The 25,935-nt window shown below is 44.0% G+C and overlaps 1 protein-coding gene across 2 annotated transcripts in view; it reads right to left on the bottom strand.

Moving 5' to 3' along the window:
- The window catches only part of LOC120036884 (MOB kinase activator 3B-like), a 65,096-nt gene extending 39,462 nt beyond the window's left edge, over positions 1-25,634 (bottom strand). For both annotated transcript variants that reach the window (XM_038983182.1, XM_038983181.1), the window contains exon 1: positions 25,329-25,634. In XM_038983182.1, coding sequence (XP_038839110.1) covers positions 25,329-25,336 — 8 coding nt within the window. In that variant the 5' untranslated portion in view covers positions 25,337-25,634. The remainder of the gene's footprint in view (positions 1-25,328) is intronic.
- Between the last annotated feature and the right edge of the window lie 301 nt (positions 25,635-25,935).

Genomic DNA, 25,935 nt, shown 5'->3' with positions numbered 1-25,935 from the left:
CAAGCTAAGTCCCAGTATAGAGACAAAGTAGAGTCGCAATTCAACAGCTCAGACACAAGAGGTATGTGGCAGGGTCTACAGTCAATCACGGATTACAAAAAGAAAACCAGCCCCGTCGCGGACCAGGATGTCTTGCTCCCAGACAGACTAAATAACTTTTTGCTCGCTTTGAGGACAATACAGTGCCACTGACACAGCCCGCTACCAAAACCTGCGGGCTCTCCTTCACTGCAGCCGAGGTGAGTAAAACATTTAAACGTGTTAACCCTCGCAAGGCTGCAGGCACAGACGGCATTCCCAGCCGCGTCCTCAGAGCATGCGCAGACCAGCTGGCTGGTGTGTTTAAGGACATATTCAATCAATCCTTATCCCAGTCTGCTGTTCCCACATGCTTCAAGAGGGCCACCATTGTTCCTGTTCCCAAGAAAGCTAAGGTAACTGAGCTAAACGACTACCGCCCCGTAGCACTCATTTCCGTCATCATGAAGTGCTTTGAGAGACTAGTCAAGGACCATATCACCTCCACCCTACCTGACACCCTAGACCCACTCCAATTTGCTTACCGCCCCAATAGGTCCACAGACGACGCAATCGCAACCACACTGCACACTGCCCTAACCCATCTGGACAAGAGGAATACCTATGTGAGAATGCTGTTCATCGACTACAGCTCAGCATTTAACACCATAGTACCCTCCAAACTCGTCATCAAGCTCGAGACCCTGGGTCTCGACCCCGCCCTGTGCAACTGGGTCCTGGACTTCCTGACGGGCCGCCCCCAGGTGGTGAGGGTAGGTAACAACATCTCCACCCCGCTGATCCTCAACACTGGGGCCCCACAAGGGTGCGTTCTGAGCCCTCTCCTGTACTCCCTGTTCACCCACGACTGCGTGGCCATGCACGCCTCCAACTCAATCATCAAGTTTGCGGACGACACTACAGTGGTAGGCTTGATTACCAACAACGACGAGACGGCCTACAGGGAGGAGGTGAGGGCACAGTGTGGTGTCAGGAAAATAAACTCACACTCAACGTCAACAAAACAAAGGAGATGATTGTGGACTTCAGGAAACAGCAGAGGGAGCACCCCCCTATCCACATCGACGGGACAGTAGTGGAGAAGGTAGAAAGTTTTAAGTTCCTCGGCGTACACATCACGGACAAACTGAATTGGTCCACCCACACAGACAGCGTTGTAAAGAAGGCGCAGCAGCGCCTCTTCAACCTCAGGAGGCTGAAGAAATTCGGCTTGTCACCAAAAGCACTCACAAACTTCTACAGATGCACAATCGAGAGCATCCTGTCGGGCTGTATCACCGCCTGGTATGGCAACTGCTCCGCCCACAACCGTAAGGCTCTCCAGAGGGTAGTGAGGTCTGCACAGCGCATCACCGGGGGCAAACTACCTGCCCTCCAGGACACCTACACCACCCGATGTCACAGGAAGGCCATAAAGATCAACAACCACCCGAGCCACTGCCTGTTCACCCCGCTATCATCCAGAAGGCGAGGTCAGTACAGGTGCATCAAAGCAGGGACCGAGAGACTGAAAAACAGCTTCTATCTCAAGGCCATCAGACTGTTAAACAGCCACCACTAACATTTAGTGGCCGCTGCCAACATACTGACTCAACTCCAGCCACTTTAATAATGGGAATTGATGGAAATTATGTAAAAATGTATCACTAGCCACTTTAAACAATGCCACTTAATATAATGTTTACATACCCTACATTACTCATCTCATATGTATATGTATATACTGTACTGTATATCATCCACTGCATCTTGCCATCTTTATGTAATACATGTATCACTAGCCACTTTAAACTATGCCACTTTATGTTTACATACCCTACATTACTCATCTCATATGTATAGACTGTACACTATACCATCTACTGCATCTTGCCTATGCCGTTCTGTACCATCACTCATTCATATATCTTTATGTACATATTCTTTATCCCTTTACACTTGTGTGTATAAGGTAGTAGTTGTGGAATTGTTAGGTTAGATTACTTGTTGGTTATTACTGCATTGTCGGAACTAGAAGCACAAGCATTTCGCTACACTCGCATTAACATCTGCTAACCATGTGTATGTGACAAATAAAATTTGATTTGATTTGATTTGAAATGGCACCGTATTACTACTTTAGACCAGGGCCCATACGATATAACAAGTTCGAACAACAGTCAGGACAGACAGAGGTTAACCTCCTCTCACTCTCAGCTTTGTTCTCAAGGCCAGCTAGGAGGAACTCAAGGATGGGAAAGGCTGCAATGTATAGCCTTCAGTTGCTTCTACACCTGCATTGCTTGCTGTTTGGGGTTTTAGGCTGGGTTTCTGTACAGCACTTTGTGACATCAGCTGATGTAAGAAGGGCTTTTATAAATAAACTTATACCTTTCAGTTCCTAGCGGAGCAGAGGGCCTCACTAGTTCCTAGCGGAGTAGAAGACTTCACCAGTTCCTAGCGGAGCAGAGGGCCTCACTAGTTCCTAGCGGAGTAGAAGACTTCACCAGTTCCTAGCGGAGCAGAGGGCCTCACCAGTTCCTAGCGGAGCAGAGGGCCTCACCAGTTCCTAGCGGAGCAGAGGGCCTCACCAGTTCCTAGCAGAGCAGAGGGCTTCACCAGTTCCTAGCAGAGCAGAGGGCCTCACCAGTTCCTAGCAGAGCAGAGGGCCTCACCAGATCATAGCAGAGCAGAGGGCCTCACCAGTTCCTAGCAGAGCAGAGGGCCTTACCAGTTCCTAGCGGAGCAGAGGGCCTCACCAGTTCCTAGCGGAGCAGAGGGCTTCACCAGTTCCTAGCAGAGCAGAGGGCCTCACCAGTTCCCAGCAGAGCAGAGGGCCTCACCAGTTCCTAGCAGAGCAGAGGGCCTCACCAGTTCCTAGCAGAGTAGAGGGCCTCACCAGTTCCTAGCAGAGTAGAGGGCCTCACCAGTTCCTAGCAGAGCAGAGGGCCTCACCAGTTCCTAGCAGAGTAGAGGGCCTCACCAGTTCCTAGCAGAGCAGAGTGCTTCACCAGTTCCTAGCAGAGCAGAGGGCCTCACCAGTTCCTAGCAGAGCAGAGGGCCTCACCAATTCCTAGCAGAGCAGAGGGCCTCACCAGTTCCTAGCAGAGCAGAGGGCTTCACCAGTTCCTAGCAGAGCAGAGGGCCTCACCAGTTCCTAGCAGAGCAGAGGGCCTCACCAGTTCCTAGCAGAGCAGAGGGCTTCACCAGTTCCTAGCAGAGCAGAGGGCCTCACCAGTTCCTAGCAGAGCAGAGGGCCTCACCAGTTCCTAGCAGAGTAGAGGGCCTCACCAGTTCCTAGCAGAGCAGAGTGCTTCACCAGTTCCTAGCAGAGCAGAGGGCCTCACCAATTCCTAGCAGAGCAGAGGGCCTCACCAATTCCTAGCAGAGCAGAGTGCTTCACCAGTTCCTAGCAGAGCAGAGGGCCTCACCAATTCCTAGCAGAGCAGAGGGCTTCACCAGTTCCTAGCAGAGCAGAGGGCCTCACCAGTTCCTAGCAGAGCAGAGGGCCTCACCAGTTCCTAGCAGAGCAGAGTGCTTCACCAGTTCCTAGCAGAGCAGAGGGCCTCACCAATTCCTAGCAGAGCAGAGGGCCTCACCAGTTCCTAGCAGAGCAGAGGGCCTCACCATGATTTCCAGCATTACAGCATAGTTGACATGTATGCAGTCAACATTTTAAGACAATGACGATCAAATCTATTCCTTGCAACAATACAACAATACACCAATGACATTTCTATACATAGAAAACCTCAGATGTAAAGGACCTGTGTGGTTCTGGTACCGGTTCCCGATCGACATTTTCATCGATTTTAAACAAAAACACTGTCTGTTTGTCATAGACCAGAGATGGACAACTTTGATGGGGGTTGGGGACCACAAATTCTAACGCATGTTCCTGTAATTCTACACATTTTGCAATAGGGTGGAAGCAAATGTTTGCAGTTTTTAATATGATAACTGATGATCAATGATCAAGTTTAGATAGCTTGCTACTAGACTAACTTACCAATCTAAAACAATGTTCCTGACATGAGATAATTGAGTGTCTGCTGAAAAAGTCACCTTGTGTATTCTACTATTCTAACTGTCAACAGGAAGTTGAGACCCCGACTGAGTTCCCAAAAAGAAATAAAATATACAGTATATATATTTTTTTTTATTGGTCCGAGGGCCTAAACCAGTTGCCCATCCCTGTCATAGACGGACAAGAATAATATGAGATGAAAGGCAAGTTCCTAACTAGTTCAGGAAGCCAAGCTAGAGCTCTGAGACATTCACAGAGATGGGGGGAGACGTTTGGACCAAAAGAGACTTTAAGAAAATATGCAAATTTTCCTCTAACACCAAACATAGTAAATATGTATTTTTAAAGTTATACAGAAGGTGAAATCTTATAGTTAGTCCTTTTATAATTGGATTTAACTGTATGTAGAAAGCATATCAGTCATTTCAAGCCTTATTCAAACAGTTTTGTTGAACAGGAAATACATCATATTAATATTTGTACTGTGTACTGGAGCTTGTCTCCTGAAAAGTGACGACACAATGTATAACTATTATTACCAGAAAGGTGAGATTTGAACCTTTCTTTGAGTAAGCAGCAGTACTAGTTATTGTTAATGGCCCTCTCATAATAAATAATTACTTTTGGGAATTACTTAGATTACATTTTCTATTACATTTAGTTACATTTAACTGGTTAATGGTTACTTAGATTACATGTTCTATTACATTTAGTTACATTTAACTGGATAACATAAAAAAGAAAGACCAATTGTTTCCACGTTTACATTACGTCATATAATGTAAAGTGTAAAGTCAGGTCACTCACATTCTCATGAGTACTCTGAGTACTGACAGATCAATAACTACTTGTTCTCATGAGTACTATGAGTACTGACAGATAGAGAGCTTCTTGTTCTCGTGAGTACTATGAGTACTGACAGATAGAGAGCTTCTTGTTCTCATGAGTATTCTGAGTACTGACAGATAGAGAGCTTTTTGTTCTCATGAGTACTCTGAGTACTGACAGATAGAGCGCTTCTTGTTCTCATGAGTACTATGAGTACTGGCAGATAGAGAGCTTCTTGTTCTCATGAGTATTCTGAGTACTGACAGATAGAGAGCTTCTTGTTCTCATGAGTACTATGAGTACTGACAGAGAGAGCTTCTTGTTCTCATGAGTACTCTGAGTACTGACAGATAGAGAGCTTCTTGTTCTCATGAGTATTCTGAGTACTGACAGATCAATAACTTCTTGTTCTCATGAGTATTTTGAGTACTGACAGAGAGAGCTTCTTGTTCTCATGAGTACTCTGAGTACTGACAGATAGAGAGCTTCTTGTTCTCATGAGTATTCTGAGTACTGACAGATCAATAACTTCTTGTTCTCATGAGTACTATGAGTACTGACAGATAGAGAGCTTCTTGTTCTCGTGAGTACTATGAGTACTGACAGATAGAGAGCTTCTTGTTCTCATGAGTATTCTGAGTACTGACAGATAGAGAGCTTCTTGTTCTCATGAGTACTATGAGTACTGACAGATAGAGAGCTTCTTGTTCTCATGAGTACTCTGAGTACTGACAGATAGAGAGCTTCTTGTTCTCATGAGTACTCTGAGTACTGACAGATAGAGCGCTTCTTGTTCTCATGAGTACTATGAGTACTGGCAGATAGAGAGCTTCTTGTTCTCATGAGTATTCTGAGTACTGACAGATAGAGAGCTTCTTGTTCTCATGAGTACTATGAGTACTGACAGAGAGAGCTTCTTGTTCTCATGAGTATTCTGAGTACTGACAGATCAATAACTTCTTGTTCTCATGAGTACTCTGAGTACTGACAGATGGAGCGCTTCTTGTTCTCATGAGTATTCTGAGTACTGACAGATGGAGCGCTTCTTGTTCTCATGAGTATTCTGAGTACTGACAGATGGAGCGCTTCTTGTTCTCATGAGTACTCTGAGTACTGACAGATCAATAACTTCTTGTTCTCATGAGCACTCTGAGTACTGACAGATGGAGCGCTTCTTGTTCTCATGAGTACTATGACTTCTTCGCTAATCTTTCTAAGAGGAAATAAACATTTTTTTTGATACAGCAAAGCAAGATCTGAAGATAACGCCACCATTGTAATGGCAAACTCTTCCTCCTTCACCTTTCACCAGTCCTGAGCAACTTGAAAGACAACATTTCAGAAGCCCCGTCATGGCTTTGGAAATGTAGATGAATGACCTCATCACCTGTACAGCCAGAAGCTGATAGAGTCACTTTAAGGACAGAGTGACAGACAGACAGACGTTTCTCTGTGAGTGTAGTGTGTAGGCCATCTGATCATTACAGATGTAACCTTGGTTACCATATCACATCAATAAAGAACAATGTGCCTTTCCAAGGTAACTCTAGGTCAATTCTAACATTCAAGATTGTTCAATCATTCTGATTGATTTATTAGGCTAATCAATGCTACTGATCGTGATCAATGACGACACGTGATGGACTGTTGCAGACAGTAAACGTGACTCACATGCACACACACACACACACACACACACACACACACACACACACACACACACACACACACACACACACACACACACACACACACACACACACACACACACACACACACACACACACTGTAATTCCCGAGGTGCAGCTAAGAAGACAGAATAATGTGTGCTGAACTAGAGAAGGAAATGAGAGCTGAGCAGCTCTTTCTGTGGAGCCAGAATCTGTTCAATCATTAATGACCATGGCAGAGATGCTGTTATGGGTTTATGACCATGGTAGAGATTATGTTATGGGTTTATGACCATGGTAGAGATGTTGTTATGGGTTTATGACCATGGTAGAGATTATGTTATGGGTTTATGACCATGGTAGAGATGTTGTTATAGGTTTATGACCATGGTAGAGATGCTGTTATGGGTTTATGACCATGGTAGAGATGTTGTTATGGGTTTATGACCATGGTAGAGATGTTGTTATAGGTTTATGACCATGGTAGAGATGCTGTTATGGGTTTATGACCATGGTAGAGATGCTGTTATGGGTTTATGACCATGGTAGAGATGGTGTTATAGGTTTATGACCATGGTAGAGATGTTGTTATGGGTTTATGACCATGGTAGAGATTCTGTTATGGGTTTATGACCATGGTACGGATGCTGTTATGGGTTTATGACCATGGTAGAGATTCTGTTATGGGTTTATGACCATGGTAGAGATTCTGTTATGGGTTTATGACCATGGTACGGATGCTGTTATGGGTTTATGACCATGGTAGAGATGCTGTTATGGGTTTATGACCATGGTAGAGATTCTGTTATGGGTTTATGACCATGGTACGGATGCTGTTATGGGTTTATGACCATGGTAGAGATTCTGTTATGGGTTTATGACCATGGTAGAGATTCTGTTATGGGTTTATGACCATGGTAGAGATTCTGTTATGGGTTTATGACCATGGTAGAGATTCTGTTATGGGTTTATGACCATGGTACGGATGCTGTTATGGGTTTATGACCATGGTAGAGATTCTGTTATGGGTTTATGACCATGGTAGAGATGCTGTTATGGGTTTATGACCATGGTAGAGATGTTGTTATGGGTTTATGACCATGGTAGAGATGTTGTTATAGGTTTATGACCATGGTAGAGATGCTGTTATGGGTTTATGACCATGGTAGAGATGCTGTTATGGGTTTATGACCATGGTAGAGATGGTGTTATAGGTTTATGACCATGGTAGAGATGTTGTTATGGGTTTATGACCATGGTAGAGATTCTGTTATGGGTTTATGACCATGGTACGGATGCTGTTATGGGTTTATGACCATGGTAGAGATTCTGTTATGGGTTTATGACCATGGTAGAGATTCTGTTATGGGTTTATGACCATGGTACGGATGCTGTTATGGGTTTATGACCATGGTAGAGATGCTGTTATGGGTTTATGACCATGGTAGAGATTCTGTTATGGGTTTATGACCATGGTACGGATGCTGTTATGGGTTTATGACCATGGTAGAGATTCTGTTATGGGTTTATGACCATGGTAGAGATTCTGTTATGGGTTTATGACCATGGTACGGATGCTGTTATGGGTTTATGACCATGGTAGAGATTCTGTTATGGGTTTATGACCATGGTAGAGATTCTGTTATGGGTTTATGACCATGGTACGGATGCTGTTATGGGTTTAACGCGGCTTTCTGTCCTTAAATAAACTGATATTCCAACATACACCGTTTCCCCTGTACAGTACAGCATTAACAGTCTGGAAATAGTGTGTTTAGCTAACTGTGTATTTAGTTAACTGTGTGTTTATTAACTGTGTGGTTAGTTAACTGTGTGTTTAGGTAACTGTGTATTTAGTTAACTGTGTGTTTAGTTAACTGTGTGTTTAGCTAACTGTGTGTTTAGGGCCTCCCGGGTGGCGCAGTAGTCTAGGGCACTGCATCGCAGTGGTCTAGGGCACTGCATCGCAGTGCTAACTACGCCACCAGAGTCTCTGGGTTCGCGCCCAGGCTCCGTCGCAGCCGGCCGCGACCGGGAGGTCCGTGGGGCGACGCACAATTGGCATAGCGGCGTCCGGGTTAGGGAGGGTTTGGCCGGTAGGGATATCCTTGTCTCATCGCGCTCCAGCGACTCCTGTGGCGGGCCGGGCGCAGTGCGCGCTAACCAAGGGGGCCAGGTACACGGTGTTTCCTCCGACACATTGGTGCGGCTGGCTTCCGGGTTGGAGGCGCGCTGTGTTAAGAAGCAGTGCGGCTTGGTTGGGTTGTGCTTCGGAGGACGCATGGCTTTCGACCTTCTCTCCCGAGCCCGTACGGGAGTTGTAGCGATGAGACAAGATAGTAATTACTAGCGATTGGATACCACGAAATTGGGGAGAAAATGGGTTTAAAAAAAAAAGGGAAAAAAAAGAAAAAAAAAGGTGTGTTTAGTTAACTGTGTGTTTAGCTAACTGTGTGTTTAGTTAACTGTGTGTTTATTAACTGTGTGTTTAGTTAACTGTGTGTTTAGTTAACTGTGTGTTTATTAACTGTGTGTTTAGTTAACTGTGTGGTTAGTTAACTGTGTGTTTAGCTAACTGTGTGTTTAGTTAACTGTGTGTTTAGTTAACTGTGTGTTTAGCTAACTGTGTGTTTAGTTAACTGTGTGTTTAGTTAACTGTGTGTTTAGCTAACTGTGTGTTTAGTTAACTGTGTGTTTAGTTAACTGTGTGTTTAGTTAACTGTGTGTTTAGCTAACTGTGTGTTTATTAACTGTGTGTTTAGTTAACTGTGTGTTTAGTTAACTGTGTGTTTAGTTAACTGTGTGTTTAGCTAACTGTGTGTTTAGTTAACTGTGTGTTTAGTTAACTGTGTGTTTAGCTAACTGTGTGTTTAGTTAACTGTGTGTTTAGTTAACTGTGTGTTTAGTTAACTGTGTGTTTAGTTAACTGTGTGTTTAGCTAACTGTGTGTTTAGTTAACTGTGTGTTTAGCTAACTGTGTGTTTAGCTAACTGTGTGTTTATCTAACTGTGTGTTTAGTTAACTGTGTGTTTAGTTAACTGTGTGTTTAGTTAACTGTGTGTTTATTAACTGTGTGTTTAGTTAACTGTGTGTTTAGTTAACTGTGTGTTTAGTTAACTGTGTGTTTAGCTAACTGTGTGTTTAGTTAACTGTGTGTTTAGGTAACTGTGTGTTTAGCTAACTGTGTGTTTAGTTAACTGTTCTCTATATGTATATTTTCATTACATATAAGACCGGGCTAGAGTCTAAACATACACAAACTGACGTTACACTGTCTATAAACACGTAGGTGATAGGCCCTAGACCTATCTACAGTGGAATGATGTTATATACTGTCTATAAACATGTAGGTGATAGGCCCTAGACCTATCTACAGTAGAAGGATGTTATATACTGTCTATAAACACGTAGGTGATAGGCCCTAGACCTATCTACAGTAGAATGATGTTATATACTGTCTATAAACATGTAGGTGATAGGCCCTAGACCTATCTACAGTAGAAGGACGTTATATACTGTCTATAAACACGTAGGTGATAGGCCCTAGACCTATCTACAGTAGAAGGATGTTATATACTGTCTATAAACATGTAGGTTACAGGTCTAGGGCCTGTCTACAGTGGAAGGAGGTTAACTAACAGGAGGGATATTCCATAAATACCAGATACAGATGTACTGTAGCAGTAGTAAAACACAAATCACACAGACAGTTCCTAAATACAGCTTGAAGCAGATAGTAACTAAGAGTTGAATCAATCTGAGTGGACGGGGAAGACAGACAGACAGACAGACGGACGGACGGAGAGAGAGAGAGGCAGACAGACAGACAGACAGACAGAGAGACAGACAGACAGACAGAGAAACAGAGAGAGAGACAGAGAGAGAGAACGATAGAGTGGCCTGAGGCTAAACCACACGACCAACAACATTGGAAACTTTATGGAACACAAAGCCTTCACTCTCTGATGCTGGAATATCCAAGGTCTGAGGTGCTCCATCTGGTCTCCAGTGTTATTATTGTAGGAATCCAGGTTACAATTGTATTCACACATTATTTGCTTTTCTCACAGATTGCAACAACCCTAATTAATGTCTGTTTGTTTTTGTAGATAGAGCAAGATTACATCTGACAATGCAAACTGTGTTTAAATGGCATGGCACATACAGACAGAACGACCAGTATACTGAAGAACACGCCCTTATGTGAACCAAGGCCATGATTTCATGGATCATCGTCTGATGATGAGGGCAGAGTCCAATCACTCAATACCTCAACCTAATCCTGTGTGTTTTGTAAATGGCCACCAACTCACTGGTATTTCAGAGCTGTAAAGAGAAGCCAAAGAGGGTTCTGGAGATAAACTGTAAACATTCCAGAACCATCAACAGCAAATGGTGTGGAAGTCTAGACCTATTGTTCAACCAGTCTTGGTATGACTGATGATGAAATGCCGACTCTTCTACCCCGAGAAGAGTTTTCATCTGTTATCGTGACTGTTGTAAACATTCTATCTCAGGACAACAACAACCAACAAGCAGACAATGAACAAACTGTACCAGGATATAAACAAGCAGGAAACCCATGGATCAGGAGGCTGCTGTTCTTGTTGCCGGGGATTTTAATTCCGCATCACTAAGACACGTGATGCCAACAACATTGTAGTTACTCCACAATACTAACCTAAATGACAGAGTGAAAAGAAGGAAGCCTGTACAGAATACAAAAATATTCCAAAACATGCATCCTTTAAGAGCAGCGACATCCCTGGGATGCTCCTCTTTTCAGTTCGCTGCAGCTAGCGACTGGAACGGGCTGCAACAAACACTCAAACTGGACCGTTTTATCTTTAATCTCTTCATTCAGCCTCCCGGGTGGCGCAGTGGTCTAGGGCACTGCATCGCAGTGCTAGCTGCGCCACCAGAGTCTCTGGGTTCGCGCTCAGGCTCTGTCGCAGCCGGCCGCGACCGGGAGGTCCGTGGGGCGACGCACAATTGGCATAGCGTCGTCCGGGTTAGGGAGGGTTTGGCCGGTAGGGATATCCTTGTCTCATCGCGCTCCAGCGACTCCTGTGGCGGGCCGGGTGCAGTGCGCGCTAACCAAGGGGGCCAGGTACACGGTGTTTCCTCCGACACATTGGTGCGGCTGGCTTCCGGGTTGGAGGCGCGCTGTGTTAAGAAGCAGTGCGGCTTGGTTGGGTTGTGCTTCGGAGGACGCATGGCTTTCGACCTTCGTCTCTCCCGAGCCCGTACGGGAGTTGTAGCAATGAGACAAGATAGTAATTACTAGCGATTGGATACCACGAAAATTGGGGAGAAAATGGGATAAAATTTATTTTTAAAAAAATCAAAAAAATCTCTTCATTCAAAGACTCAGTTGTGGCTGCTTTGCATGATGTAATTGTTGTCTCTACCTTCTTGCCCTTTTGCTGTTGTCTGTGCCCAATAATGTTTGTACCATGTTTTGGGCTGCTACCATGTTGTGATGCTACCATGTTGTTGTCATGTTGTGTTTCTACCATGCTGTGTTGTCATGTGTTGCTGCCTTGCTATGTTGCTGTCTTAGGTCTCTTTTTATGTAGTGTTGTGTTGTCTCACTTTTCGTGATGTGTGTTTTGTCCTATATTTATATTTTATAAAAACAATTATTTTTTAATTTGAATAGTCCTTAGCACGGGTACTTCCTGTTTGAGTTTCTGCCTATAAGAAGGGAGGAGCAAAATGGAGTTGTGGTCAGATTTGCCGAAAGAAGGGCGGGGGAGGTCCTTGTAGGCATCCCGGAAGTTGGAGTCACAGTGATCGAGTGTTTTAGCAGCGAGAAAGGGGAGGAGCAGTGTTTTAGCAGCGTGAAAGGGGAGGAGCAGTGTTTTACTACAGTCAATGTGTTGATAGAACTTCGGTAACGTTTTCCTCAAATTTGCATTGTTAAAATCCCCAGCTACAATAAATGTTGCCTCAGGATATGTGGTTTCCAGGTTGCATAAAGTCCAGTGAAGTACTTTGAGGGCCGTCATGGTATCGGCTTGAGGGGGGGGGGGGGTATACACGGCCGTGACTATAACCAAAGAAAATGAACGTCGGGAGATAATCTGCTCGGCATTTGATTTTGAGGTATTCTAGGTTGAGTGAACAAGAGGACTTGAGTTCCTGTATGTTATCACAATTACGCCACGAGTCTTTAATCATGAAACATACACCCCCGCCCTTCTTTTTCCCAGAGAGATATTTATTCCTGTCTGCGCGATGAACTGAGAACCCAACTGGCTGTACGGACTCAGCCAGTATATCCCGAGAGAGCCATGTTTATGTGAAACAGAGTATGTTACAATCCCTGATGTCTCTCTGGATAGAAATCCTCACCCTGAGCTCATCAACTTCATTATCCAGAGACTGAACATTAGCGAGTAAGATACTCGGAAGCGGTGGGTGGTGTGCGTGCCTCCTAAGTCGGACTAGAAGACTACTCCGAGTACCTCTCCTCCGCCAGCGTTGTTTTGGCTCTGGAATCAGTCCTATTGCCCTGGGGGGTGCGAACATAGGATCTGCTTCGGGAAAGTCGTATTCCTGGTCGTAGTGCTGGTGAGTTACCGCCGCTGTGATATCCAATAGTTCTTCCCGGGCTAATAATGTAAGAAATAATACATTAAAAAACTAAATACTGCAAAGTTTCCTAAGAGCTAGAAGCGAGGCAGCCCTCTCTGTCGGCACCATTTTTTTCAGCCTATCAGAAGCTGGCATCAACCCATCCAGATCAAGATCACCCAAAAATGTATAATTCAGATTTATTTAAAAATGTATAATTCAGTTCCGTGACTCCGCCGATAGCGTTGACGAGCTAACCACCTCGGTCACCTGATTCATCAGGAAATGCATCGCCAACGTTGTCTTCACAGCGAAGGTTCTCTGCTTCCCCAATCAAAAGCCCTGGTTAAACACTGAGTTGGGCGCTAAGCTAAAGAACAGAGCTACCGCTCACAGGGCTATCACAGCCAATCCCGAGGCTTCAGCTGAGGACACGAAGTCCTGCTATGACCTCCTCAGAGCCATCAAACAGCCAAAATAACAATATCGGAGCAAGGTGGAATCCTATTAACACGTCTCCGACCCACAACGGATGTGGCAGTGGCTACAGTGCATTACGGACAACATAGGAAGCCCTAGCCATGATCTGCCCAACGATGCCTCTCTACCAGCCCAACTAAATGCCTTTTATGCACGCTTTCACAAAAACAACACAGAGCCCTGCAGGCGCCCCACTGATCATGAAGAATGAGTGATCCCTCTTTCTCCGAGGCTAACGTGAGTAAGGTTTTTAAACAGGTCAACACTCGTAAGACCGCTTGGCCAGATGGTTTCCCAGGGCGTGTCATCAGGGCATGTGCAGACCAGCTGGCAGGCATCTTCACGGACATTTCCATCCTCTCCCTCTCCCAGTCTCAAATCCCCACATGTTTCAAGTTGACTATGATCATTCCTGTTCCCAAAAATTCTAAGGTATCATGCCACAATGACTACCGCCCTGTAGCTCTCACATCTGTAATCATGAAGTGCTTTGAAAGGCTGGTCATGGCTCACATCACCTCCATCGTCCCAGACCCACTCCAATTTTAATAATGCCCCAACAGATCCACAGACAACGCAATCTCAGTTGTACTTCACACTGTTCTCTACCCACATAGAAATGAGCTATATCTATGTGAGGATGTTGTTCATTGACTACAGCTCAGCGTTCAACACCATAGTGCCCTCAAAGCTCATCACTAAGCTAAGGACCCAGGAACCGAACAACTCCCTCTGCAACTGGATCCTGGACTTCCTGACGGGCCGCCCCCCCAGGTGGTGAGGGTAGGCAACAACACCTTTGCCAAGCTGACCTGCTCTCGACTGGAAGGACCTACAGAGGGTGGTGCGGACGGCCCAGTGCATCACCGGCAGGCGGTACCGGTGCATCAAGGCTCAGACCAACAGACTCCTAAACTGCTTCATTAATTTCTATTACCATTCGTATTTATCTATTTATCCTGCCACTGGTCAATATTACACCTGCTTACCTGTATATATTACCAATAGTATTTATATATTCCTGCTACCAGTCACCTTTCAGCCCTGTCTACCTGTATATACTGTATTACCATACTACCTGTACTGTATATCTGCCTATCATGTTACTATGATGTTACTGTGGGGTTACTATGGTCTACTATCGTGCTACTATGGTGTTACTATGGTGTTACTATGACATTGCTATGGTGTGTTGATGCTTTTGGTTTGGTCAGTGTCTCATCCCTTAATTGTAAATTATAGACATGACACACACACACACACACACACACACACACACACACACACACACACACACACACACACACACACACACACACACACACACACACACACACACACACGCATACACGCATACACACATACACACACACACACACGCATTTCACAGTACTTGTGCGATGTGCCAAATAAAACTTGAAAAACTTAAAGTAACAGTCTCCTGATTCTACAGTATATGACATGGACCACTATAGAGTAGACCTTTGTGTATAAAGATAAGAGTCCAGCTGTGTGAGGATGACAGTGTGTTTTTGTTTTACGGTCCCCAACAGTTGGCCCTTTAGGAGTAGCATCTGGAAGCCACCATTACGGTAAAATAAAAGTGCTGAAGAGAGCAGGATTTTAAAAAGCCTGAGTCAAAACTCGTGAAGCCGTGTGTGCTTCCCTCAAAACGACAGCCATGTAAAAAATGACAAACAAACTCTGCCTTGGTCCCAGTGGATGACTGCATGTCGTTTGAGTAGGGGAATACAATGTGTAAAGCAGGTGTACTATTGTACCGTTTCCTTCCCATTAATGACTTATAGCGACGCTATAGCAACCCTTATGAATATCTATGATATATATTGAATACGACACTGTTTTACTTGCTCTTAAACGCTAGTAAAACTAAATGCATTCTCTTCGACCGATCGCTGCCCGGCACCTGCCCGCCCGTCTAGCATCACTACTCTGGACGGTTCTGACTTCTGAATATGTGGACAACTACAAATACCTAGGTGTCTGGCCCCGCCTTATCTCAGCTCACTGGTCACCATAGCAGCACCCACCCGTAGCACGCGCTCCAGCAGGTATATCTCACTGGTCATCCCCAAAGCCAACTCCTCATTTGGCCGCCTTTCCTTCCAGTTCTCTGCTGCCAATGACTGGAACGAACTGCAAAAATCACTGAAGCTGGAGACATATCTCCCTCACTAACTTTAAGCATTACCGATCATTTCACCTGTACACAGCCCATCTGTAAATAGCTCACCCAACTACCTCATCCCCATATTGTTATTTATTTTTTTGCTCCTTTGCACCCGAGTATCTCTACTTGCACATTCATCTTCTGCACATCTATCACTCCAGTGTTTAATTGCTAAATTGTCATTATTTCGCCAACATGGCCTATTTATTGACTAATCCCTAATCTGACTACATTTGCACACACTGAATATAGACTTTTTCTATTGTGTTATTGACTGTACGTTTGTTTATTCCATGTGTAACTCTGTGTTGTTGTTTTTGTCGCTCTGCTTTGCTTTATCTTTGGCCAGGTCGCAGTTGTAAATGAGAACTTGTTCTCAACTGGCCTACCTGGTTAAATAAAGGTGCATTTTTTTTTAAATCTATAAAAAGGTGAGAGAATAATATATATAGACGTTTGAATCCCTCATATACAGTATCATACAGAGGCCATGTTCAGTTCAGTCAATGTTTAACCCGGTAACTCTGTGCTTGGCAAACACTTCTGTAACCAAACCAAACCACACTCACACATTCCTTTCCTCTGAGACACACACAGCCTATTCAAACAAATCACCTCCGGTGGGAATGGGATGAAAGGTAATTAACTCAGTGACCAAGTTTTGACACACCTTAAAGTACCAGTATATTATGGTCACCCTTTAAACACCTTAAAACAACCAGTATATTATGGTCACCCTTTAAACACCTTAAAACTACCAGTATATTATGGTCACCCTTTAAACACCTTAAAACTACCAGTATATTATGGTCACCCTTTAAACACCTTAAAACTACCAGTATATTATGGTCACCCTTTAAACACCTTAAAGTACCAGTATATTATGGTCACCCTTTAAACACCTTAAAGTACCAGTATATTATGGTCACCCTTTAAACACCTTTAAAGTACCAGTATATTATGGTCACCCTTTAAACACCTTAAAGTACCAGTATATTATGGTCACCCTTTAAACACCTTAAAACAACCAGTATATTATGGTCACCCTTTAAACACCTTAAAACAACCAGTATATTATGGTCACCCTTTAAACACCTTAAAACTACCAGTATATTATGGTCACCCTTTAAACACCTTAAAGTACCAGTATATTATGGTCACCCTTTAAACACCTTTAAAGTACCAGTATATTATGGTCACCCTTTAAACACCTTTAAAGTACCAGTATATTATGGTCACCCTTTAAACACCTTAAAACTACCAGTATATTATGGTCACCCTTCCTGTATTCACCCCCTTTGCTATGAAGCCCCTAAATAAGATCTGGTGCAACCAATTACCTTCAGAAGTCACATAATTAGTTAGATTGCACACAGATGGACTTTATTTAAGTGTCACATGATCTGTCACATGATCTCAGTATATAAACACCTGTTCTGAAAGGCCCCAGAGTCTGCAACACCACTAAGCAAGGGGCTCCATGAAGACCAAGGAGCGCTCCAAACTGGTCAGGGACAAAGTTGTGGAGAAGTACAGATCAGGGTTGGGTTATATAAAATATTAAATCCATGATAAAAAAATTGAAAGAATATTGCACCACAACAAACCTGCAAAGAGAAGGCTGCCCACCAAAACTCACGGACCAGGCAAGGAGGGCATTAATCAGAGAGGAAACAAAGAAAGAGACCAAAGATAACCCTGAAGGAGCTGCAAAGTTCCCTAGCGGAGATTGGAGTATCTGTCCATAGGACCACTTTGAGCCGTACACTCCACAGAGCTGGGCTTTACGGAAGAGTGGCCAGAAAAAAAGCCATTGCTTGTAGAAAAAAATAAGCAAACACGTTTGGTGTTCGCAAAAAGGCATGTGGGAGACTCCCCAAATATATGGAAGAAGGTACTCTAGTCAGATGATACTAAAATTTAGGTTTTTGGCCATCAAGGAATACGCCATATCTGGCGCAAACCCAACACCTCCCATCACCCCGAGAACACCATCCCCACAGGGAAGCATGGTGGTGGCAGCATCATGCTGTGGGGAAGTTTTTCACCGGCAGGGACTGGGAAACTGGTCAGAATTGAAGAAATGATGGATGGCGCTAAATACAGGGGAATTCTTGAGGGAAACCTATTTCAGTCTTCCAGAGATTTGAGACTGAGACGGATGTTCACCTTCCAGCAGGACAATGACTGGACCAGGCTATTGGACCAGGTCTCTCTTGGAAAAGAGATGTTATCTCAATGAGAAAAACCTGTATAAAAAAAAAATGTCTTGGGATGGCCTAGTCAAAGCCCAGACCTCAATCGAATTGAGAATCTGTGGTACGACTTTAAGATTGCTGTCCACCTGCGGAACCCATCCAACTTGAAGGAGCTTTGCCTTGAAGAATGGGCAAAAATCCCAGTGGCTAGATGTGCCAAGCTTATAGAGACATACCCCAAGAGACTTGCATCTGTAATTGCTGCAAAAGGTGGCTCTACAAAGTATTGACTTGGGGGGGTGAATAGTGATGCACGCTCAAGTGTTCTGTTTTTTAATCTTATTTCTTGTTTGTTTCACAATGAAAAATATTTTGTATCTTCAAAGTGGTAGGTATGTTGTGTAAATCTATTGATACAATCCTCCAAAAAAATCTAATTTAATTCCAGATTGTAAGGCAACAAAATAGGAAAAATACCTAGGAGGGAGAATATTTTCGCAAGCCACTGAAAACATATGAAATCATCACAAGTTCTGGCTAAATGACTATCGCCCTGTAGCACTCACATGTATAATTATCAAGTGCTTTGAGAGGCTGGTCATGGCTCACATCAACACCATCATCCCAGACTCCCTGGACCCACTCCAATTCACATACCACCCCAACAGATCCACAGATGACGCAATCTCAATATCCCTTCACACTGCCCTCTCCCATCTGGACAAGAAGGTAAGTCAGTGTTCAATACCATAGTCCTCTCCAAGCTCATCACCAATCACCAAGCTAGGGACCCAGGGATTGAACCCCTCCCTCTGAAACTGGATCCTGGACTTCCTGACGGGCCAGCCCCAGGTGCTGAGGGTAGGCAACAACACTTCCGCCACTCTGACCCTCAACACGGGGACCCCTCAGGTGCGTGCTTAGTCTTCTCTTGTACTCCCTGTTCACCCACGACTGTGTGACCAAGCACAACTCCAACACCATCATCAAGATTTGGCATAGTCCCTTGGATCCTCAAAAAGTTTTACAGCTGCACCATCGAGAGCATCTTGACTGGCTGCATCACCACTTGGTATAGCAAATGCACCGCCCTTGAACACAAAGCGATACAGAGGGTGGTGCGGACAGTCCAGTACATCACTGGGGCCGAGCTTCCTGCCATCCAGGACCTTTATATCAGGCGTGTCAGAGGAAGGCCCGAAAAATTGCCACAGACTCCAGCCACCCAAGCCATAGACTGTTCACTCTGCTACTGTCTGGCAAACGGTACTGGAGCATCGACTCTCAGACAGGCTCCGAGACAGCTTCTACCTCCACTAAATAGTTTCCCCCCCTCACCAATCTACATACAATAACCCATAATGACAAAGCAAAAACACTTATTAATACTTATCAACTCAGGACATTTGAGCTTTTAATGTTTTATACATTTTTAATTACACTTTGACATTATGGTCTACTCTGTGTAGGCCAGTGACGTGAAATCTCAATGTAACACAACAAAATGTAGAAGAAGTGAATATATGTGAATATATTACTGTAGGTACTGAAGGTACTGTATAGGCCCTAGATATAGTAGGTCTATAGGCGGGTATAAACCAGTTCCCTAGCCAGCTGTTCTGCGCACACTAAAATCTCAACATTTCCATTTCATGGTACAAAGAGTGTTTTAATAATTGGAAAGACTGTAGTGGAAGAATTAGTGAAGGTGATACTTGTGACTGGCGACTTGCAGGCGCTTAGACCCAGCGTGATGACTCAATCACCATTTACGACATTGTTTGGATGGCTGACCATCTGTGGACTATGACAAGGTTCAAACACACCTTATCTCTCGAGGAAGAGACGTCCTTACAGAAGTCCTGGGGTCACTGACGCCAGGAGAGGTGTGAAGAGTAATGAAACTTGAATCAACTAAAGAAAAGTAAAAAAAATAAATGTATTTAACCTTTATTTAACCAGGTAGGCTAGTTGAGAACAAGTTCTCATTTACAACTGCAACCTGGCCAAGATAAAGCAAAGCAGTGTGACAAAAACAACAACACAGAGTTACACATAAACAAATGTACAGTCAATAACACAAAATAAAATAAAAATAGATTTTTTTTTTTACAGTATGTGCAAATGTAGAACAGTAGGGAGGTAGGCAATAAATAGGCCATGGATGCGGAAATAATTACAATTTAGCATTAATACTGGAGTGATAGATGTGCAGATGATGATGTGCAAGTAGAGATACTGGGGTGCAAAAGAGCAAGAGGATAAGTAATAATATAGGGATGAGGTAGTTGGGTGTGCTATTTACAGATGGGCTGTGTACAGGTACAGTGATTGGTAAATTAATATTACCGTGTGAACGAAATTGTCATATTTCATAAAGAGCTAGGAATTTTGTATGTTTTATTGTACTGTAAGTACAATGGATTTATTGTTACAGGGAAACTGTTTTGTTCATTGGACGGTGGATAGTTGAAAGAGGAGCGACACAGAGGTGTGCTCCTATCATTTAAATTGAGTTGATTAGATAAGAGTCTGGCTGTGTTTCCCTGGCGATTGTTTTTACTAGCAAAGTGCTAAGAAATGTTAATTCAGGTTGGGGGATGAGTTCCTGCTTGAATTTGGTTAGAAGGACAGTGAATTTGGTTAGAAGGACAGTGAATTTGGTTAGAAGGACAGTGAATTTGGTTAGTAGGACAGTGAATTTGTTTATACTTTGCTACTTCCTATATCACACACAGTCTTAAGGCATCAGCTTCAGTTCGGCGGGCTAGGCTCCCTAAAAAAGACCTTAGCTTGAAAAATAAGAAATATCAAGGTGTGAAATATTATTAACTTAATATATAATAACGTGAAAAGGATTTTCTCCGTGAGCCAGCCATTCCCCAGCCAATCGGACGGAAGAGTCGCCGACAAAGGAGTTCGCTTCTGCTGCAGTTTCCGCTGTAAAATAGAATGTGTTTTGGCAGTGCTCTGGTCTTCCACAAGCCACTTCTTCTGATATCCATCCTAACCCTAACCCACAAGCCACTTCTTCTGATATCCATCATAACCCACAAGCCACTTCTTCTGATATCCACCCTAACCCACAAGCCACTTCTTCTGATATCCACTCCAGCCCTAACCCACAAGCCACTTCTTCTGATATCCATCCCAACCCTAACCCACAAGCCACTTCTTCTGATATCCATCCCAACCCTAACCCACAAGCCACTTCTTCTGATATCCACTCCAGCCCTAACCCACAAGCCACTTCTTCTGATATCCATCCCAACCCTAACCCACAAGCCACTTCTTCTGATATCCACTCCAGCCCTAACCCACAAGCCACTTCTTCTGATATCCACTCCAGCCCTAACCCACAAGCCACTTCTTCTGATGTCCATCCTAACCCACAAGCCACTTCTTCTGATATCCACTCCAGCCCTAACCCACAAGCCACTTCTTCTGATGTCCATCCTAACCCACAAGCCACTTCTTCTGATATCCACTCCAGCCCTAACCCACAAGCCATTTCTTCTGATATCCCTCCAGCCCTAACCCATAAGCCCTGAGTGAATGAAGCCCTAACCCGGAAGCTTATAATAAATCCGCTATGCCCTCAGACGAACCATCAAACAAGCAAAGCGTCAATACAGGATTAAGATTGAATCCTACTACACCGGCTCTGACACTCGTTGGATGTGGCAGGGCTTGAAAACTATTACAGACTACAAAAGGACTACAAAAACCCAGCAGCGAACTTCCCAGTGACGCGAGCCTACCAGACAAGCTAAATGCCTTTTATGGTCGCTTTGAGGCAAGCAACACTGAAGCATGCATGAGAGCACCAGCTGTTCTGGACGACTGTGTGATAAAGCTCTCGGTAGCCGATGTGAACAAACCTTTAAACAGGAAAACATTCACAAAGCCCCGGGGCCAGACGGATTACCAGGACGTGTACTCAAAGCATGCGTGGACCAACTGGCAAGTGTCTTCACTGACATTTTCAACCTCTCCCTGACCGAGTTTACATTACATTTAAGTCATTTAGCAGACGCTCTTATCCAGAGCGACTTACAAATTGGTGCATTCACCTTATGATATCCACTATAGGCACAGGGACACAGGGGGCACAGGGACCACCATAGTCCCTGTGCCCAAGGAAGTGAAGGTAACCTGCCTCAATGATTACAGCCCCGTAGCACTCACGTCGGTAGCCATGAAGTGCTTTGAAAGGCTGGTCATGGCTCACATCAACAGCATTCTCCCGGATACCCTAGATCCACTCCAATTTGCATACCGCCCAAACAGATCCACAGCTGACGCAATCTCAATCGCACTCCCACCTGGACAAAAGGAACACCTATGTGGGAATGCTGTTCATTGACAACAGCTCAGCGTTCAACACCATAGTGCCCACAAAGCTCATCACTAAGCTAAGGACCATGGGACTAAACATCTCCCTCTGCAACTGGATCCTGGACTTCCTGACGGGCCAGTCCCAGGTGCTGAGGGTAGGCAACAACACTTCCGCCACTCTGACCCTCAACACGGGGACCCCTCAGGTGCGTGCTTCATCTTCTCTTGTACTCCCTGTTCACCCACGACTGTGTGGCCAGGCACGACTCCAACACCATCATTAAGTTTGCATGCGACACAACAGTGGTAGAACTGATCACCGACAATGATGAGACAGCCTATAGGGAGGAGGTCAGAGACCTGGCAGTGAGGTCTCTGGACAGGACAATAACCTCTCCCTCAATGTGAGCAAGACAAGCTGATTATGGACTACAGGAAAAGGCGGGCCGAAGAGGCCCCCATTAACATCAATGGGGCTGTGGTGGAGCCGGTCGAGAGTTTCAAGTTCCTTGGCCTCCGACCGTAAGGCGCTACAGAGGGTAGTGCGAACGGCCCAGTACATCACTGGGGCCGAGCTTCCTGCCATCTAGGACCTATATACTACACGGTGTCAGAGGAAAGCCCAAAAAATTGTCAGAGACTCCAGTCACCCAAGTCATAGACTGTTCTCTCTGCTACCACACGGCAAGCGGTACAGAGGCACCAATTCTAGGACCAAAAGCCTCTTTAACAGCTTCTACCCCATGCCATAAGACTGCTGAACAATTAACCAAATGGCCACCAGATTATTTACATTGACACCCCCACCCCATTTGTTTTTTACACTGCTGCTACACTCTGTTTATTATCTATGCATAGTCACTTCACCCCTACCTACATGTACAAATTACCTCTAACCTGTACCCCCGCACACTGACTCGGTACCAGTACCCCCTGTATATAGCCTTGTTATTGTTATTTTATTGTGTTACTTTTTATTATTTTTTACTTTAGTTTATTTGTTAAATATTTTCTTAACTCTTTCTTGAACTGCACTGTTGGTTAAGGGCTTGTAAGTAAGTATTTTACGGTAAGGTTAGGATTCCTGGTTTTCACCCAGGCAGCCTGGGTTCGACTCACGGTATGGGAACGACTGTTTGGATCGAATCCCCGAGCTGACAAGGTAAACATCTGTCGTTCTGCCCCTGAAGAGCTGACAAGGTAAACATCTGTCGTTCTGCCCCTGAACAAGTCAGTTAACCCACTGTTCCCCGGGTAGGCGTAATTGTAAATAAGAATTTGTTCTTAACTGACTTGCCTAGTTAAATAAAGATTAAATAAATACATTTAAAAAGGTCTACACATGTTGTATTCGGCGCATGTGACAAATAAAGTCACATCTTCTGATATCCCCTCCAGCCCTAACCCATAACACAACTTAATTGGTCTTTATTATACTATTCATTACAGTAGAGTACAGTAGAGTACAGTACAATACAAGCCAATTATCATATATTGTACTGTACTCTACAATACTGAACTATACTCTACTGCACTGTACTGCACTGTACTCTACTGTACTTTACTGTACTCTACTGTACTCTACTGTACTCTACTGTACTCCACTGTACTCTACTGTACTCTACTGTACTGCACTGTACTCTACTGTACTTTACTGTACTCTACTGTACTCTACTGTACTCTACTCTACTGTACTCTACTGTACTCTACTCTACTCTACTGTACTCTACTGTACTGCACTGTGATGTCCAAACGTGTAAAACATGTGCAGAAGGACATGCATATCCATAATTACGCATTTCTGTGTAGTACAGATCAGGGATCCATTATTTAAATCCAATACCGGAATTCCATTACCTGGTATAAATCCACTTCACTTCCTGTACTTCAATAACCAAAATAGATGTTCTCTATATGGTGAACAGTAGTCTAGAGTAGACACTAGTCTATATATGGTGAACAGTAGTCTACCTATAATAATGGACCATAAAATTGCTCTGTCAGACCGGGCTTTACCAGAACCCACGCCCCGTAGCTATGCAAGCTGCAAAGGTGTCCATCACAGGGGTTCGAGAGCAGCCAGTGAGCCCGATCCGGACGTGCAATCCTTCTCCACGCAAGATAATAAACCTTACGAGGCTACTTCATTGGACGTGTACATAAAACATCATACCGTTATGAACAGATTAGTAAATGACTGGCTGTTAGACTGTCTATGCAAGGTGTTGGCATACGCAGGGGATTGAGGATAACATTGTAGCCTGTAAGGTCTGATGCACGCAACTCCATGTCTTCGCAGTCTGTGACATTACCAAGAGTTAACTCCATTCGGTGTCCTGACAACGCACCACGACCGTTATAATGGTAGCCTATCGCATTGCTTTGGGAAGCGCTAGTTGTGTGTGTGTGACTTCGCCTCCAACGACCACATTAAAATGTCCCACTTTATTGTATAGTGTAGGCAAGGCTATTTTACCCCCGAACTGAAGTGGTAGCGTCCACTTCAACCACAAATTTAGAAATCACCCCGTTTCCCCAACCACTTCAATGTTTACCCCCCCCCCCACTCCCCCAACGAATAAAGATCAATTGCAAAATTGGAAAAACGATTTCAAAATCTACAATTTACAGTGTAGAAAATGTGTAAAATGTAAAACAGTTTTCTATTCAATTTAAACGAGTGGATCAGAATGAAGAACTTGAGAAATTGAAACTAATATTCTGTTATTCAATTTGAACAAGCGTATTAGATCATTAGACTGATAAGTGTTAACACGGACACCTACTGAAAGGCCAAAACAGTTATGAAAGTTGAAACATTGTTAGATCCAAGGTCAAACTTTCGATTCAGCAAAGTAACGCTATGCTTGGATGACCAGGGTATAAACACGTACATATAAGAAGATCCTTTAAAGGATCTTCCGTTGCTATTTAAAAACATTTAACATGAACTTATAAACATGTAACATGCCTATTTTTTTAGTGCGTATCGTTCTTACCTGAACATTAGTTATCTGTATCCAACCATTGCGCTCTCCTGCCGTCCTTTGACTAGAATTCACACACACAAATTCCTCAGTCCCGCTACTGCTGTTCCACAGCGAGAGGAAAGACCAAGTGAGATTAAAGAGACAATAGAAACGCCTGCTGGGATGACCGGGGATGTTCTCTTGATAAATACTAAGCATTCAAAATGTAACGACTACTTTTGGGTGTCAGAGATAATGTATGGAGTAAAAAGTACATTACTTTCATTAAGAATATAGTGAGGCAAAAGTACTCAAAAATATAGATAAAGTTTCAGATACCCCCCCCCCCAAAAAAACGACTTAAAAGTATTTTTACTTCAAATAGTTTACACCACTGGTGTCAGTCCCATTGATGAGATTAAACGATTTTGTGTTTCAAAGCGAGAGTAGCCCAAAGGCTGGTAGATGGCGATATTGAGTCGTTTCCACTTTACCGTCCAAACACATTGTATGCAGCCTGCAATATACTCATATCCTTCCGTGGACCGGCTATACCTAAAACATACTCCATTCAGGCTGCAAAAGCCGTTGATTTCCTCCTTAACTAGATTTATTGTCGAGAAGGAGGAGGGGGGGA

The sequence above is a fragment of the Salvelinus namaycush genome, unplaced genomic scaffold (genome assembly GCF_016432855.1).
Source record: "Salvelinus namaycush isolate Seneca unplaced genomic scaffold, SaNama_1.0 Scaffold15, whole genome shotgun sequence".
Taxonomy (NCBI): domain Eukaryota; kingdom Metazoa; phylum Chordata; class Actinopteri; order Salmoniformes; family Salmonidae; genus Salvelinus; species Salvelinus namaycush.
This window is presented reverse-complemented; position numbering and strand designations above follow the sequence as displayed.